At 43.2% G+C, this 16,353-nt stretch overlaps 1 protein-coding gene across 3 annotated transcripts in view; it reads left to right on the forward strand.

Moving 5' to 3' along the window:
* Positions 1 to 15,248, forward strand: part of lig1 (ligase I, DNA, ATP-dependent) — an 83,418-nt gene extending 68,170 nt beyond the window's left edge. For all 3 annotated transcript variants that reach the window (XM_083781400.1, XM_083781401.1, XM_083781402.1), the window contains 3 exons: positions 8,500 to 8,646; positions 13,965 to 14,057; positions 14,548 to 15,248. In XM_083781400.1, coding sequence (XP_083637526.1) covers positions 8,500 to 8,646; positions 13,965 to 14,057; positions 14,548 to 14,622 — 315 coding nt within the window. In that variant the 3' untranslated portion in view covers positions 14,623 to 15,248. The remainder of the gene's footprint in view (positions 1 to 8,499; positions 8,647 to 13,964; positions 14,058 to 14,547) is intronic.
* Positions 15,249 to 16,353: the final 1,105 nt, after the last annotated feature.

A 16,353-nucleotide genomic window follows, 5' to 3' on the forward strand; every position in this document is an offset into this window, starting at 1 on the left:
GACCTTTTAAGCCTCATACAAAGGCAACTGGAGTTGTGACAAATCATGACAACAAACAAATAATTACAAAGAGGAAAAACAACAAAAAGTGTAAAAAAAATTTTTTATTTGTATTTGCCCCAAAAATGTATTTGTTGTCATGATTTGTTACAACTCGAGTTGGCTTTGTCCGAGGCTTAAAAGGTATTTAAATAAATACTTTTTTAAATGTCTATGGTGAAAAAAGAAAACCTGGGCCTGCGGGACTGCGACGCTCTATAGAAGATTTGTTTTAAATACTTCAAAGAAGGGTGAATTTCAAGATCCAGTCGCATCTGTTTTCTTTGCAAAGGCTCTTTATTGTTTAATGAGGTAAACAGTTTGTTTTCCAAAATGGGTATGCGCCGTCTGTGCGAGTGATTGTGTTCATTTCTTAATTGATATACAGTAATCTGGGTTAATGATTGCCATTAGACAATATCTCAAGATATTGCATTTTAATTGGAGTCTCATACTGGATACATAACAGCTTATCTGTTATTTAATAGAGCGACAACATCAGCGTTTGACAGTTCAGGCATTTATCAGACGCTCTCATCCAGAGCAACTGACGAGGGTGAGATCTGTGTAAGCATGAACGTTGGTCAACAAACAATAAAATAAACGATAAGCCATTATGACCTTTTTCAGAAAAATGCATGTTGGTATATCAAATGTTTTCATGTCAAGGACCCCCCTATATGTAATTATAAATATTTTGTTCCATGGACCCTCCAGAACAAAGATTTGAGATAAAGATGTTCGCTTTCAAATCTTTTATTCAAAGATTTGCACAAAATGACGTGTCGTATATCTGCTTTTTTAAAAATACCTCCCTCCCCCCCAAAAATCTAGAATGACACGGCTGCTTTCCTGGTTTAAACGGGATAAGTCGAGTGCAAAGAAAAATAAATGTAGTCTCAAAGAAAGTGGGAGAGCAGGTAAACATCATTAAAGAGTGAGGGGGTGAAATTGCTCAACGACGACTAGATCAAACATGTCAAGCAAACCACTAATGGGGGCTGATCACACAGGCTGCAAAACCCAACGCGTCAGGCAAAACAACACTGTGTCTGTGCGAGGTGAACCTGCGCATGGCTGACTAATGAATTTGCGTAACATGGTCGAACAAATAATTAACCAAACCGACATTGAGCCTATAGAGTCTAATATCAAACTTTCACCTGCATTTGCCATTTTGTAACATCCTTCCGAACGTCATTCCCAGGCTTTTTTTTTGTCTCATCTGATGAGGAGAAAAGCCTGATGACTAACTACAGCAGTGTCTCTATAGGGCTGCATATAGCATCCATGTAACGTCCTAACTACAGCAGTGTCTCTATAGGGCTGCATAGCATCCATGATGACTAACTACAGCAGTGTCTCTATAGGGCTGCATATAGCATCCATGTAACGTCCTAACTACAGCAGTGTCTCTATAGGGCTGCATAGCATCCATAATGACTAACTACAGCAGTGTCTCTATAGGGCTGCATAGCATCCATGTAACTACAGCAGTGTCTCTATAGGGCTGCATAGCATCCATGATGACTAACTACAGCAGTGTCTCTATAGGGCTGCATAGCATCCATGATGACTAACTACAGCAGTGTCTCTATAGGGCTGCATAGCATCCATAATGACTAACTACAGCAGTGTCTCTATAGGGCTGCATAGCATCCATAATGACTAACTACAGCAGTTTCTCTATAGGGCTGCATAGCATCCATGTAACGTTCTAACTACAGAAGGGTCTATAGGGCTGCATAGCATCCATGTAACGTTCTAACTACAGCAGTTTCTCTATAGGGCTGCATAGCATCCATGTAACGTTCTAACTACAGCAGTGTCTCTATAGGGCTGCATAGCATCCATGATGACTAACTACAGCAGTGTCTCTATAGGGCTGCATAGCATCCATGTAACTACAGCAGTGTCTCTATAGGGCTGCATAGCATCCATGTAACTACAGCAGTGTCTATAGGTCTGCATAGCATCCATGTAACGTTCTAACTACAGCAGTGTCTATAGGGCTGCATAGCATCCATGTAACGTTCTAACTACAGCAGTGTCTCTATAGGGCTGCATAGCATCCATGATGACTAACTACAGCAGTGTCTCTATAGGGCTGCATAGCATCCATGTAACTACAGCAGTGTCTATAGGGCTGCATAGCATCTAGGGCTGACCTTCGATTACGTTTTTGATGATCGACGCTTCGATATCAATTTGTTTCGATCTTCGACGCTTCGAAACCCAACGGGGGGGGGGGGGGGGGGGGAGGTGCGATACGAGGTGCGCTATACGAGGTGTGAGGTGCGCGATGCGAGGCGCGCACCTTAAACAATAGCGGAGGGAAAGGCATGCTTGGATTGGTCTCATTTATTTAAACGATAAGCATTGAAGCAACAACTGTTGCAGCCTTCATGAAAGCAGTGACGCACAAATAATTAGGCTTAATAAAACATTCGACCGTAACAAGTCAACTGCCTGACGCAGGCATTACCTCTCAAAAAAAAATATATATAGCCTATAATCAAAGCTTCTCTTCCGATTGAAACTCAGATGTGAAAACACCAAAAAACCACCAGTCCTGGAGCTCCAGGCGCGCTAATTTGCGCCGCGGTCTACGCCGCTCTCAGACCCTTCCGACGAGGCTCTTTATTGGGGTAGAAAAGTGTGGATGACCGCGGCTCAAATTAGCGCGCCTGGAGCCCAGGAGGTCTAGGGCTTTTTCCCCTGTCCCATGCGTGAAATCTCGCCGATTTTTCTCCCCATTTGCGCCATCCCGTATGTGATACGCCAATTTCTTGTCACATAGTTGACACTGTACACCACTTGTTCTTTGTTCTCCTTGCATATTCTAAAATGCAACCACACTTTAGATTTATTTTGTGGCGGCATGAGTGCAGGACAGGCTGCTGTGTGTGTGTGTGTGTTGACTTCCTTGTTGTTACCCACGAGTAGTGAGGGGGAGAGGGGAGGAGGCGTTGCGGTGCTGCGAGGCGCGATCATGGCTCGCGGACCAAATGGGGCCGTCTCGCGGACCAAAAGCGGCCGCTTTTTTTTAATGACTATTCGATTCTAAATTAAAAAATCGATTCCCGTGCGTATCGATTGAACATCGATTAATCGATTTTTTGGGGTCAGCCCTAATAGCATCCATGTAACGTTCTAACTACAGCAGTGTCTATACAGTAGGGCTGCATAGCATCCATGTAACGTCCTTTCGGTGGTAGTCCCTGCGTACGTATCCTTCCTACCACGTCTACCATAGGGTAGACGTGGATTGTAACGATTCGCTCTTAACGGTCTGATTCCCTTTATTGATTCCTATAGGCTTTCCAAATGGACCCGTAGTCCCGTGTGTTCAAGTGGTTAATTAAATCCATTTTACAGCATCACGTCAACGGAGAGAGAAGAGAGATGCAAAGGGGTGGGATTTTCCCTGAAAAGCTGAGTTTTCTGGTTAGATTGGGGGGATTGGAGGGAGGGAGGGAGGGTGAGTGCTGTCCAAGCTTTATTCATGGAGCACTTCTCAAAGCGCTGCACGCTGCAGAAACACAGTGCTGCACTGATTGAGGGTGAACGGAGGCCAGGCGCTCTGCTGTGTGTGCAGAGCTGCTAACCAATGGGAGCTGACACACACACTGGGCTACAGTACTACTAACTAGGGCTGCAACAATTACACATTTAAGTTGACGATTAATTGTCACACAAATAATTGCGATTAACGAATTAGTTGTGTTTTTGCAGTAAACATTGGAACGTCACAATTTGCATTTCTGTTTGCGTTTTAGGCTTCGTAAATTGCACAGGGCAGATATGACAAATAACTTGACTATACAAATAAATCACTGACATTTTTAATAACTTTTTTCTCTCCAAATCATGTGCAAAATAGCGGAAATAGTTGACAACAAGCTTACAACACGTCACTTCGTGACACTCAAAACATATTTTTGACGCTTTTGTGTGACGCTGAAGTACGATCAATGAATACGTATTCATTCACGAAAAAGTTAGAATATGTAGATGGGAGGTTTCTGCCCACCAGTCACAATATCCTGGAGGGGAGGGCAGGGCGCATGAGCCAAAAAGTTCACCATGTGAGCTTGTAGATCAATCGTGTTTTCGACGAAGAATGTGGTGTAGTTGGTACTGGTACAGAGCCTGTTGGTCCAGTTCAGCTAAGCAATGTGCGCTGAATGTTTCATGTTTGTCCCAGTTGGCTGAAAGGCAGATGATGGAGACGTCTGCTCCGCCTGAAGTTCACTGTTGCACAGAGCATTCATAACAGCCTGCACAGAGCATTCATAACAGCCTGCACAGAACATTCATAACAGCCTGCACAGAGCACTCACTACACAGAGCATTCATAACAGCCTGCACAGAGCATTCATAACAGCCTGCACAGAACATTCATAACAGCCTGCACAGAGCACTCAATACATCAGTGGTTCCCAAACTGGTTGTGTCCAAAAGGTTATATATTTTTGAAATGTCCAGAAATAGCAGACGTACAAGCTCGCAGTGTGCTGCCTTGTACATCTGCAGTTTTCTGAAAAACATGTTTCTATAATATACTGTAGCTAAAATCTTAAAGGACACGGATGCTTTCCCAATTTTAATGGGTTAGTTTAAATTATAATTCCTCTTATAGTTGAGTAGTTGGCATTCCGATTTATTTATCTTTTGTGTATTTTCACTATCCTGGAAAAACTCTCGCCTGGGATGATAATGTCCAAAATAAGGGCAGCCAGGTTGGAAAGTGTATCGATGTGTTAAAAAAAAGTGAGCCAAAAATGATTTTCCTGCCCAAATGATCATCAAGACCCACTAATCACCATTAATAGTCGTGATCAGAATATCTAGCTAATTAATCATGATTAGCCTATAATCATGCCGTCCTAATCATGCAGCCCTGTTCGTGCCAAAAGGCACAGGCTAAGCTGTGCACTGCATCCATCCACACAAGAATAACAGGTAGGTAGGTAGGTAGGTAGGTAGGTGTGTGTGTGTGTGTGTGTGTGTGTGTGTGTGTGTGTGTGTGTGTGTGTGTGTGTGTGTGTGTGTGTGTGTGTGTGTGTGTGTGTGTGTGTGTGTGTGTGTGTGTGTGTGTGTGTGTGTGTGTGTGTGTGTGTGTGTGTGTGGGGGGGGGGGGGGTGCGCGCGTGTGGGGCAGGGCTTCCCAGAGATGAATGAGTATTAGTCCTTGAAATGAAAGGTCACAGGTTTCCTGCAAGAATTAATGTGTGAAACCACCAGATTGATGTTGAACACCCTACCCTGTTTGTACCTCCCTCCGGTTGGGATTGTGCAACTTAACGTTTTTCTTGCCAAATACGTTTATAAACGTATTTGATTTGCCGGTTTCATGTAATCAATTCCCAACAGATCGCCAAACCTGTTGTTTAGGGTAGCGGTTAATTGGTTTCTGTTCATTCAACCACGTCTTGTGTGTGTTGGCTGGTGTTACGCTCCTAGCGAGCCAAATATACTTCACCCCACAACGGCATTGCACACCGAAAACGGCATAGAAGCTCACATCGTGGATGGACCGTTCACCGTTGTGAGTTTGGAGGTCTGCTATTCTTGGCCGTTCACCGTTGTGAGCTTGGAGGTCTGCTATTCTCGGCCGTTCTCTGTTGTGAGCTTGGAGGTCTGCTATTCTCGGCCGTCCTCGGATCATACATTTGGCTTGAGGTTATACAGCTGCAAGTCATGCTCTGGTGCCGTGTTGGTAGGGAGTGCTCTCCTCCGTTCGAATGACAGCGACAGCGATTTTATCCGTTTTCCGCAGATGTCTAGTGGGTTCTAGTGGGGTGTTGGTGACAGGCTGACAGCTAGTGATGATAGCCTACTACTCTCGAATCCGCAAAACACAGAAAAGAAACCCACCAGGCAGTGTGCAACCACCTCTCGTCTTAAACAGAGGGTCTGGCCGTCCTCTTGAGTTTACACAGCGGGGCCTCCAAATGTTTGTGTAACAAAATACATATATTAACTTCTTGAACCCATGCATTCCTATTCTGGGTGGACCATGTTGAAAATAGCAGTGCTTGTATATTAAAGCAATAAGCCACAAGAGGTCTTGTATTTAATAATGGCTGAGAGGCGTGGTGAGACGATGCGGAGCTCGGACCTTGCATGGCTTATTGCTTTTCTAAAACGGTTACAAACATTAACATAAAACTATTCCTAATTCACAAAAGTAGTTACACTTTGCGCCCACCAGAGAGAGCCACTTCCTTGTTTACTCGGCCAGTCCCGCCAGGCTACGTGTTTACGACAAACTTTGCCAAACAAACACATAGAGTAAAACAACTTATGTGTTATGTCAGTCTCATGGTACCTAACATAATCGATAGAAATTCATACATTTTTTTATCCAGATTTAGCTGATATGTCTGTGAACATCACGTCAAAAACAATAGCAAAGCAAGCTAGCGAACAGCTGTTCTCAGGGTGAGGGAATAGGAGGCGCTTATTGTCCCTACAAGGCCGCCCGAACCTAACCTGACGCTGCCAGATGAGGGCGGTATTGGGTAACCATGTTCCCCAACACAGCACTCATCTGGGATCTCTCAGGCAGTTGAGCTGACAAAAATCCGTTCCGTACCGGACCAATCAGCGTGAGCTAAGGACGGGATATGTGCGAAACCGGACGTGAAGCTATATAGACACGTCAATATGATTGGTTGTGTTTGCACGCCCACACGGTGATAGACAGACGGCTTCCAAGCTTCTTGGATCTGGCAGCGTCAGGTTAGCCCGAACCACCCATTCACATTCCTATGAGCGCGGGTTGTGCTTAGATGCCCACACAGCCAGGGTTTGCAAGGAAATCAAGCGTTCCCCTTCCCTAGTTCAGCTACAGAGATGCGGGATCACTGTAACTCACCTGCGATTGATATAAACTGATTTAAGGTGTATATTATCGTGATATTTACTACGTGGTCTAATCAGAAACCAGCCAATTAGAATCAAGTATTGGGGGGGAGGGGGGGGGGGGGAGTTGACCAAGTGCAGAGGTCAAACTACTAACTATGAATGTGTGCATGCATGTATAGAACTACTAACTATACATTTCTGCGGCTTCACAGTGACCTAGTTGTGTAGACACTGACTGCAATGGCCTAGTTCACATTTAAAAAAACACTAGTTTTAAAGCTGAGCCTTGCATTATTTTGTCCAGAGTTATCATCTCAGGTTTCTTTTCCTTGAGAGAAGATTTTCATGAATTATTCACGATTCTAGTATAAATTCTTCTACTTTTTTTAATCTTCTATCAATTATCTTTACTGGTTAAGCGTACAATGGGCGTTCTAAATGAAAAGAATGTGCTTTGTGGAGTCTGAAATGCCTACGTGATAGGGCAAAATTAATTATTTAAGGTACATGTTACAGTGGGCTGAAAGCCTTGTTGTTGCATTATTTGAAGGAGGGTATTAAATATATTCATGCATTTCAGGACCCTTTTTGGTCTTTGAAGACGTATAATCATTCCATGAACATTAGTGAAAAACCTGCATTCACCACCGTTTTCCCCACATCTGACAGAAGTTGGCAGCTGCTGTTGTCCAGAAACTCATTATGTTGTATTTTATAGACACCACTCTGCCCCATAATGGTGTTTCTTTTTTTTTATATATATCTTTCTGAAGAAAATCCTGCGTGTTTCTTATGCTCTGCGTATCCACCAGGCCATTCAGAGTCTCCCTAAATGCATCATTAGTGAATGTGAAGTTCTGGGGAGCAATGCAAAACAAACGCTCCCCTACAGTACAACCCATCACCAGCCTACAGGTCCCGTCAACAACAACAAGGACACGTGACTGGCTTGTTGTCGTTGCAGTGCATCTGCCAGCTGTTCTACTGGACACCCACATTGTGGTGGATCAAACGTATGCAAAATTCATAGGATTATGGAATTCTAAATGAGGGTAAAGACAGCTAAGGGAAAAACTCCTTCAGGGACATGTTTTGAAGGAGAAAAATACTCGACATGTATTTAACAGATGATTTTACCAGATTCTTTTTGCTGAGGATTTAAATTCTCAGCCTGTGGGCCATTGGAATAGTGCAAGTGGGCCCCCAAATTAAAGGGCCACTTCAACGCTTTTGCAACGAGATCTTATTTTAATGATGTTTGGGAGACAAGAAACACTTTCCTGGGGTTTTGCTGTGTGTAATATGTGTTTTTAGATAATTGAGTATTTCAAAGTGTCTGTGATGTCATGGACACTGGTCTCACGTCCTTCCTGGACTACATGTTGTGTGTGTGTGTGTGTGTGTGTGTGTGTGTGTGTGTGTGTGTGTGTGTGTGTGCGTGTGTGCGTGTGTGCGTGTGTGCGTGTGTGCGTGTGTGCGTGTGTGCGTGTGTGCGTGTGTGCGTGCGTGCGTGCGTGTGCGCGTGCGCGCGTGCCTGCACCATTGAAATGAATGTAATTTCTTGAATGTCTTGTCCTTCCTTCTGTAGGAGCACATCCTGCCCAAGCCGCGGGCGTACTACCGCGTGGACCAGTCAGCGGAGGAGCCGGACGTATGGCTGGATGCCATGCAGGTCTGGGAGGTCAAGTGTGCTGACCTGTCACTGTCTCCCATCTACAAGGCTGGCATGGGATTGGTCAGTGTTTTATTTATTAATTATTATTATTATTATTGTGTTCTTTATTTACCCAGGGTAGTAGCTATGCACAAGTGCTCATTTTCAGAATCATCCTGGGCACGCTTGGTGTGTGTGTGTGTGTGTGTGTGTGTGTGTCGCACGCACACTCTAAAACCTGTGAGCTGACCAGAAACCACAGTCATAATACTGTTGGCCACTGAGCAGCTCCACTGTTGGAGCAGCTGGGTGTTCAGTGCCTTGCTCAAGGACACTTCAACAAGTGAACTCCTTTAACTTTTAGGCCAATAAAGGTTCTTCTGCCCGAATGGTTGTTCTGCCCGACAGCAACGACAAGTACCTTGGAACACATTTTCCAATGTACACTTTCCTTTTTCTCAAAAGTAACAATGGACATACAAGGTTTCCAACTGACATTGACAACGAGTCCATAACATTGCAGGTGTACTGTGTGTTGTCACTGTCGTGTGTGAATTTATCAACAGAAACACATGGAAGATTTAGTAACGCACGCACGCACACACGTGCACGTTTGCGCGTGTGAGCGAGCGGGCACCCCGTGGAGACTCGGCTGGGCTTAATAAATCTTCCATGTGTTTCTGTCGATAAATTCTCCCCTTTTTTACGGCGTTTTACAACAATAAAAAAAAGTTCTAATTAACGGCTCATAATGGAGTTATTAAGTGTGCTATTAAAGTAGAGGATTTACAGGAATTATAACCTGTTTATTGCCTGTGGTTCAGCAGCAAATTGGAGGTATGGCGGCACAGTGAACAAGTCCCACCGCACGTATACTGTATCTGCCTCAAGCAGCATGCTCACTATACGTCTCAATTCATCATAATGACTCCCTTTATTGTAACCATAATACTGATGTGTTACCCCCTTTCAGGCTGCTCAGCAACCACCTAGACTTGTATCGATTTGAAAGATTTCCTTTTTTGTTCACTACTGTACATAGTTTACATAAGTGAGGAGAAAACACCACATACTGTAGGATGATTGTAAAAATGAGTTAGTAGAACATGTGCATACAATGTATTGTATGAGTAGTACTGCTTGGATGTGGCAAGTCGTGTCGTAAATGGTAAGTACTGGGAGCTGATGGTAGGTGGCGCTGCACCAGGGTTTGGCGCATTGCGAAACGGAGATAGAATCCTGTGCTCTGGCTGATACAGACAATAAGCCTACTACTACTACTACAGTAATAGAGCATGTGTGTGAAAATGAAGGGATTCACTTAGTTCAGTTTATTAGCATTTTATTTAAATCCATAATAAAATAAAGTACAAAAGATAGAGTGGAATGTTAGAATGTAAAGAAGCACCGAATCTAAATATGATGGGGCAGAAGGGGGGGGGGGGTTCTTGTCAGGTGGCCTTCCTAATGGAATTCTTAAAGCTCAAGGACTATTAAGGTGACCATAACGACACATGCTGAATGAGAAAGTATTTGGGATGTGCCTAATGACTAATGTCACTGATGTGTCATTAAAACTAATTGAACATCTTCAATTAGTTAGGGGACAAAATAAATAACGATTATGGAAACTGAGCGCATTTTGATCTATAAGCCCAAATCCCATGCATCCAATAATGCATTACATCCAAGCCAGTGTGCAAAAGTAGGTCAAATCAATTATGCGTGTCATATCACTCCTCCAGCGCTAGCCTGGATTGGAGCAAACTACTGACCAGCTTCCCTTCCACCATAAAATGTACTGTAGCATTGGATGTTCAGCCAAACATAGGCCTATACTCCCCATTCTCCATGTTCCCACCTCAAACCCTGGATTATTTCTTCAAATCAACACTGATAACAGAGGCAGCGGGCAGTGCGAGGTAATGCAGCTGGGTACCTCCCCTGTTATCACCTTGGCCATTCACATCCCGGTGTTTATATTGGATGGGATTTCTCATTGCGATGCTTTCCCATCAAAATCCACAAACTGTAGATAGAATAGATTCACTCACTACACTCACTGAGAAGTGCACGATGCCAGGATGCAGGTGATTAGCACTGCGCAAATCTATGTGACAGTCAGGCCCCGATAATCACCCTTGTTGAGACTTCATTGGCACGTACTGTATTTGCTTATTTTGCTTGTTAAAAAAAGCAACATTTTATTAAAGGTATATTCAGTGATTTCATTCAAAAAACCTTAGGTTTCGTTTTTGGCTGTGGGACCCAGCCTTTCGTCCAATCAGGATAGAGAGTCAAAAACTAAACCTAAGGTTTTTTGACCCCCAGGGGTTAACTGGGGACAGGGAGGAACTCCTTATATGGTCAGCACACTCTATAGTAGGGAGGATTATCACAACAAAACAAAAAAATAAGTGATATTTGAATTAAGTGAAATCACTGAATATACCTTTAAGACATGACAGTAATATGGGTGCAGAATGGAAATTTGTTAAACAAAACGTAAATGTCTCCCCAGGCTGGCAGAGGAGGTGTGGCGCCCAAGATTACTTATTAGATAATGACACTGGGTGAAAAAATGGGTTGCAAAATCTATCAATATTTTAATAAAATAAACATATTAGTTAGTAAATGTTTAGTAGAGTAAACGTTTAGTATGGTTTCTACTTTGACATCTTTATTGCCAATGCATTTTATTCATTATGGACAGTTCACCATCATCAAAAGGATAAAACACGATAAAGCTGACAGCTTATTTCCATTGTTGTCCTTTGAGGTGTATGTGTAAACAAAGTACTGATGAGTGAGTGATAAAGTCTAAAGTGAGTGAGCAGTGAGCGTTAAGTCTCTGTGGGGTTTTTGCGTGGGTGTGCCTACCACGCCACATTTAATTTAAACCATTATTAACTCATTTAGACCTGAGGCCGATTCTACGAATGCCTTCTAGACAGTACTTCTCACACTTTCAAGATTTAAAAAAAATAGCAGATATACAAGCTTGCAGCGCATCGTGCCTCGCTGTGAGCTTGTACTGTACATTTTGGATATCCAATGTACAGTAACAATCTAAAGTGACACAGATTTAATGGGTTAATTGGATACTATCCGCAGATTCCGCTCACGTCCCTTAGTTAGTAGCACTTCTGTTTAAAAAGAAGAAGTTAGTAGCACCCGTGTTCAAATTAATACATGAATGAATTAGAACAGTTTTACAAGAGAGTTAAAACGAATTAATAAGTCAGTAGGACGACCCAGGTGTTGAAATGAATGAATAAATGAGTAGGGGGTTTGTTAAACAGCCTGATTCACAAGCACCTTGGTGTTAGAATTGGGTAATGGGATTGTGTCATTTTGTCGGTCCTGGTATAAATGCTAATGCTTCCATTTCAGATGATGCCGTCTTTCCTTCCAGGCAACAGCTCTGTATAATAACTGACAGTCAACTGTCTCATTTGTCTCTCTTTCACCCACATTTGTGCCCATTTTTCTTTTCTTTTTTTTGGGGGGGGGTGGATTATATAGATGCAAAGCTCCTCATGAAGCATGCTTGTAACTCACTCACTCATGTTGCACAGTCTCATGTGCATAGATTCGTGGGAGGGAACAACATTTTTTTTGTCTAAAATATGTGCTGTTATGAGACGTTAATCCTCATTGCTAAGGATATTGGCTCGATAGATGTTTTCGCCACCAATTCTTCAACAAGGGAGTTTGCAGTATTTAGGCTTGGGTGATGATGTAATCGACCATCCATGATTAGTTGGCATTCGTACATGACTTGAGCCTTGACAGTTCTCAGCAACTTATAATCGGATTGATTGACTGACTGACTGACTGACTGACTGACTGTCAGCCATTAATTCAATCGTTGATCCCCGTGGGGAATCAACGATCATATTGATTGATTAACAGTGCAGCGAGTACAATTACGGACATACAAGACATACAATACAACACAAATCATCAATACCAGGATCAATAAAAGGTATATTTAGATTATTTACAAAGTAGTAGCAGCACCAGCAGTAAGCATGAAACACAGGATGATAATAATAATGATCAACTTTATTTATATAGGGTTAAAAAGTCCTCTATAGAAATGGGTCTTTTATTTTGATTTAAAATGGTGAGGGAACTATCAAACCTGATGGTTTGGGTAGAGGGGAAGAGTGGAGCTGAGAAGATAAAATAAAATGTGACGCGAGAGTGCGGTCTAGCCAACACCAACTCGGGACTCCTGAATTGCTGCCATTCCACACTCCTCCTATCTAACATCACGTAACGTCGGGGTCTTGAGCTCTACAGAGCTAAGCTGTCACGCCGCGGGGCATCTACGTACAGTAGGTGGTGCTGTGTGCTTCTTGCCTCCTGGCTTTGCCCTGGGTTGGCTCCCATAGAGTCAATTCACTTGCCTCTAGTTCCGGGTGCCTGACTCAGTGCCCTGCCAGCCTCGTCCTCCTCTCTCTGACTGTGTCTGGTACCACCACGGGTCACAGACGCAGTCAGACATCTCTGATGTGGTTTGTCCATGTGAAGTAGCATTCACTCCATCCAGGGCCTTTCCCTGTTGTGCTGTGAGGGTCCATGTCTCAAAATAAAATAGACACTAGACATCTGCACTTGAATGAGTTAACATAATGTATATTCAATCAATAGAAGTACAGTATAATGTACAATTTAGCAGCAGTAAATGTGGAATACATGTATTGCCTTTTGAATGGGTGTATATATATATATGTACAAGCTATCGACAGTGGATATACACGTATATCTTTATACCAGGCATCTGTTTTGGTATGTTTCAGTAAAGTAGCGTACATTTTGTCTGTGTGAAGGTGCCTGGTATAGTACAGTATTGATGGGGGGGGGGGGGTATAATTGATGCATTAATCTATGCGTCATCCTGTCTCAAATCTGTTCAATGTCGATGTTCCCTCTGCTGCGCGGCCAAGCAGAGCGGTCGGCGGTGGGGGAGATGGAGCCCTTATTTGAACTGACAAAATGGTGATGGTATTCCGACGACATCAGACCGCTCTTGTTGCGCTTCCTATCGATTACACCGTGTCCTTGTCCCGTTGGGAGGGAGACTGTAATACTGCCTGATAGAGGCAACGCTGCATTTTAAGCTGCAATCCGCAACTTATTTAGTTAATCCATTAAAACCGTGAAAAGCACCCACGCTATTTTACATTTTTGCATTAGATGTTCAGAAATAGCAGATGTACAAGCTCGGAAATGTTGTTGGAAAATCTTGAAAGTGCGCAAACTGCTGATTTTAGAATGCCTCTTACTGCTGACTGTAGAACTACTGGTTTTAGAATGCCTCTACTGCTGACTGTAGAACCGGCCTCAGGTCTGGATGGGTTCAAATGGTGAACGTGTCATGTGTCCTCCAGGTGGACCCAGAGAAGGGCATCTCTCTCAGGTTCCCGCGCTTCCTCCGCATCCGAGACGACAAGAAGCCCGAAGATGCCACCACCGGGTCTCAGGTAGGTCAACCCCCCCCCCCCCCCCCCCCCTCAGGCAGGATGGGGCTGAGCGGGCCTCAATCGCCCCGCTCCTTCACTACACCCCCCCCCCTGCCACGCCGAGCGCAGCTGATCATGCCGACCCCCATCCGTCACTCACCGCTGCTAGTCAGCGAACTTCAAAGGCTGACTGGGGACATGAATAATCAGCCCCTTATTTTTAGCACGTCCTCATTTATTTATTTTTTAAACAGATACCGAGAGAGAAATAAGGTGTGGGAGAGAAAGTAGATGATAAAGTCAGGTCTCTCGCTGTCCGTTTTCTCTATATCTTTCACTGTCTATCTTTTGTCAATTTCCCGCAATGTCACCTGGGTGTGATCGGGCTCACCGGCTGTCTCTGTCTCTGGTTCTCACACTTCACCCCCCCCCCTTTTCTCTCTCTACACCCCCCACCTCTACTATCCAACCCTCTCTCTCTCTCTCTCTCTCTCTCTCTCTCGTCCTCCAGATTGCTGATCTGTACAAGAAGCAGCAGATCATTCAGAATCAGGGAGACAAAACCGAGCTGGAGGATTACTACTGATCGGCATAATAATTAAGCCTGCTTTATACTTGGTTGTCGTGTCTGAGCGCACCATGAAGAAAACACCATTTTGGGGGGTTTTATCTGGTCATTACATAAACTATCACAAACAATGACAACTATCACTACCCAATGGTTCTCAAAGTGGATTTCAGGGACTCTATCTGGGTTTCTTTAGGGGGTCTAAATCGACCCTTACAATTCTGTGACTCTGACTGTGTACAAATGCCCAAACGGGTTGATTTTGTTCCATTTGTATACTATCAGAGTTAAGGGGAGACCTTGAAATGTAAAAGTTTGATAACCATTGATGTAAACAACCAAATTAAAACATAACGTAATTATAGTTATTGGGTTTCATTCAATAGCACTTGTGTGTGTTTTTTTTTTTTTGGGTGAAGCATCATGGACCAATTAGCCCTTCACTAAGTTCCTCCCCAATCCATCCTTGTCCAATAGGCACGTTGGCAGTGAAGAAAGCTTGACCTGCATAGCAACCGTTGCTAAACTATTTGGATTGGCATTGGACAATCGCTTTTTGGGGTGGGATTTAGTGAAGGGATAATTGGTGTCCATTCACAGGGAAAGCAGCGAGACCTTCATTCACTCAACTTACTGTAGACTGAGAGTCTACTTGGCTTCTGAGCGGTGGTTTATAGTACTTGACTTTGTACTTTTTACCGCCGCGCCACAAAGTATATATCGGGCTTAAACACAATTTGTACATAGGTTATTTTCTTATTATTGTTAATGTCGGATTTGAATTAACACGGCACTTATTTTTCTCCTCTTGTTGATGTCAAATAAGAATAAAGATTGGCAGTTTTATAATATCAACTGGCTTCGCTGTTTTGCTTTCCGCAATTGAACTTTTTACAGTCGATTTAATCTTGTAATTTATTTTTACAGACTAGATACCCAGAATGTAGAAGCCTTTCTTCTTTTTTTTTCTTCTTTTTTTGTCCCCCACTCAATACTGTAGTTGCCTACAGTGTGCGCTTTGCTTGCAAAAGGCAAAGGAAAAATCCATTTAGGATTTAAGGCATGCCTCTTTTGGTAAAAGATTGTTATCAAAAATCCACTGTGTGGAACCGCCTGTGGGTTGGTTGGGGGGCAACAAACGCAATGTGCCTTCTGGACGGCATACAAATGCATCCCACTCTGGCCTGATTTCCACTAGAGGCCTGCTCACCAGAGTACAACGCTGTATGTGTATAGCATAGCAAGAGTGTGTGTGTGTGTGTGTGTGTCCCTAAAATGGCTTTTCTTTGGTATGAAATTCTTACCCCCTGCAGAGCCTTTGAACTCGTTATTAATTTGTGTTCATTCGTCCACGGTGAACGAAGAATCCCAAATCAAAGACAATACTACGGAACTAATACTTTAATGAATTGAAAGTAGGGGTCCAGATTGATCAGAAATCCTTCTTTTTCCCCCCCTCTTTCTTAGATATTTTTGTTCTGCCCTTTATCCTATTTATCCTATTTAGACTTCGGCTTCTAAATCCTCACTTAAGTTTTCTGAAAAACCTGAAAACAATTTATCGTCTCTGTTGAAACCTCATAATGTCCAAAACTGTTGCTTTTCAGGATTCAAATTCAAAGATGGCAAAAGTAGCAGATCGACAAGCTCAAAACCTGTTGCTTTGAGCAGCGTTTCAAGTTTGTACATCTGCTACTTTTTATGCTTAAAAGTACAGGTTCAGAAATGTACTTCAAGAGTCAAAGTAAA

Source organism: Protomyctophum parallelum (genome assembly GCF_964188405.1).
Source record: "Protomyctophum parallelum genome assembly, chromosome: 14".
In the NCBI taxonomy this organism is placed as follows: domain Eukaryota; kingdom Metazoa; phylum Chordata; class Actinopteri; order Myctophiformes; family Myctophidae; genus Protomyctophum; species Protomyctophum parallelum.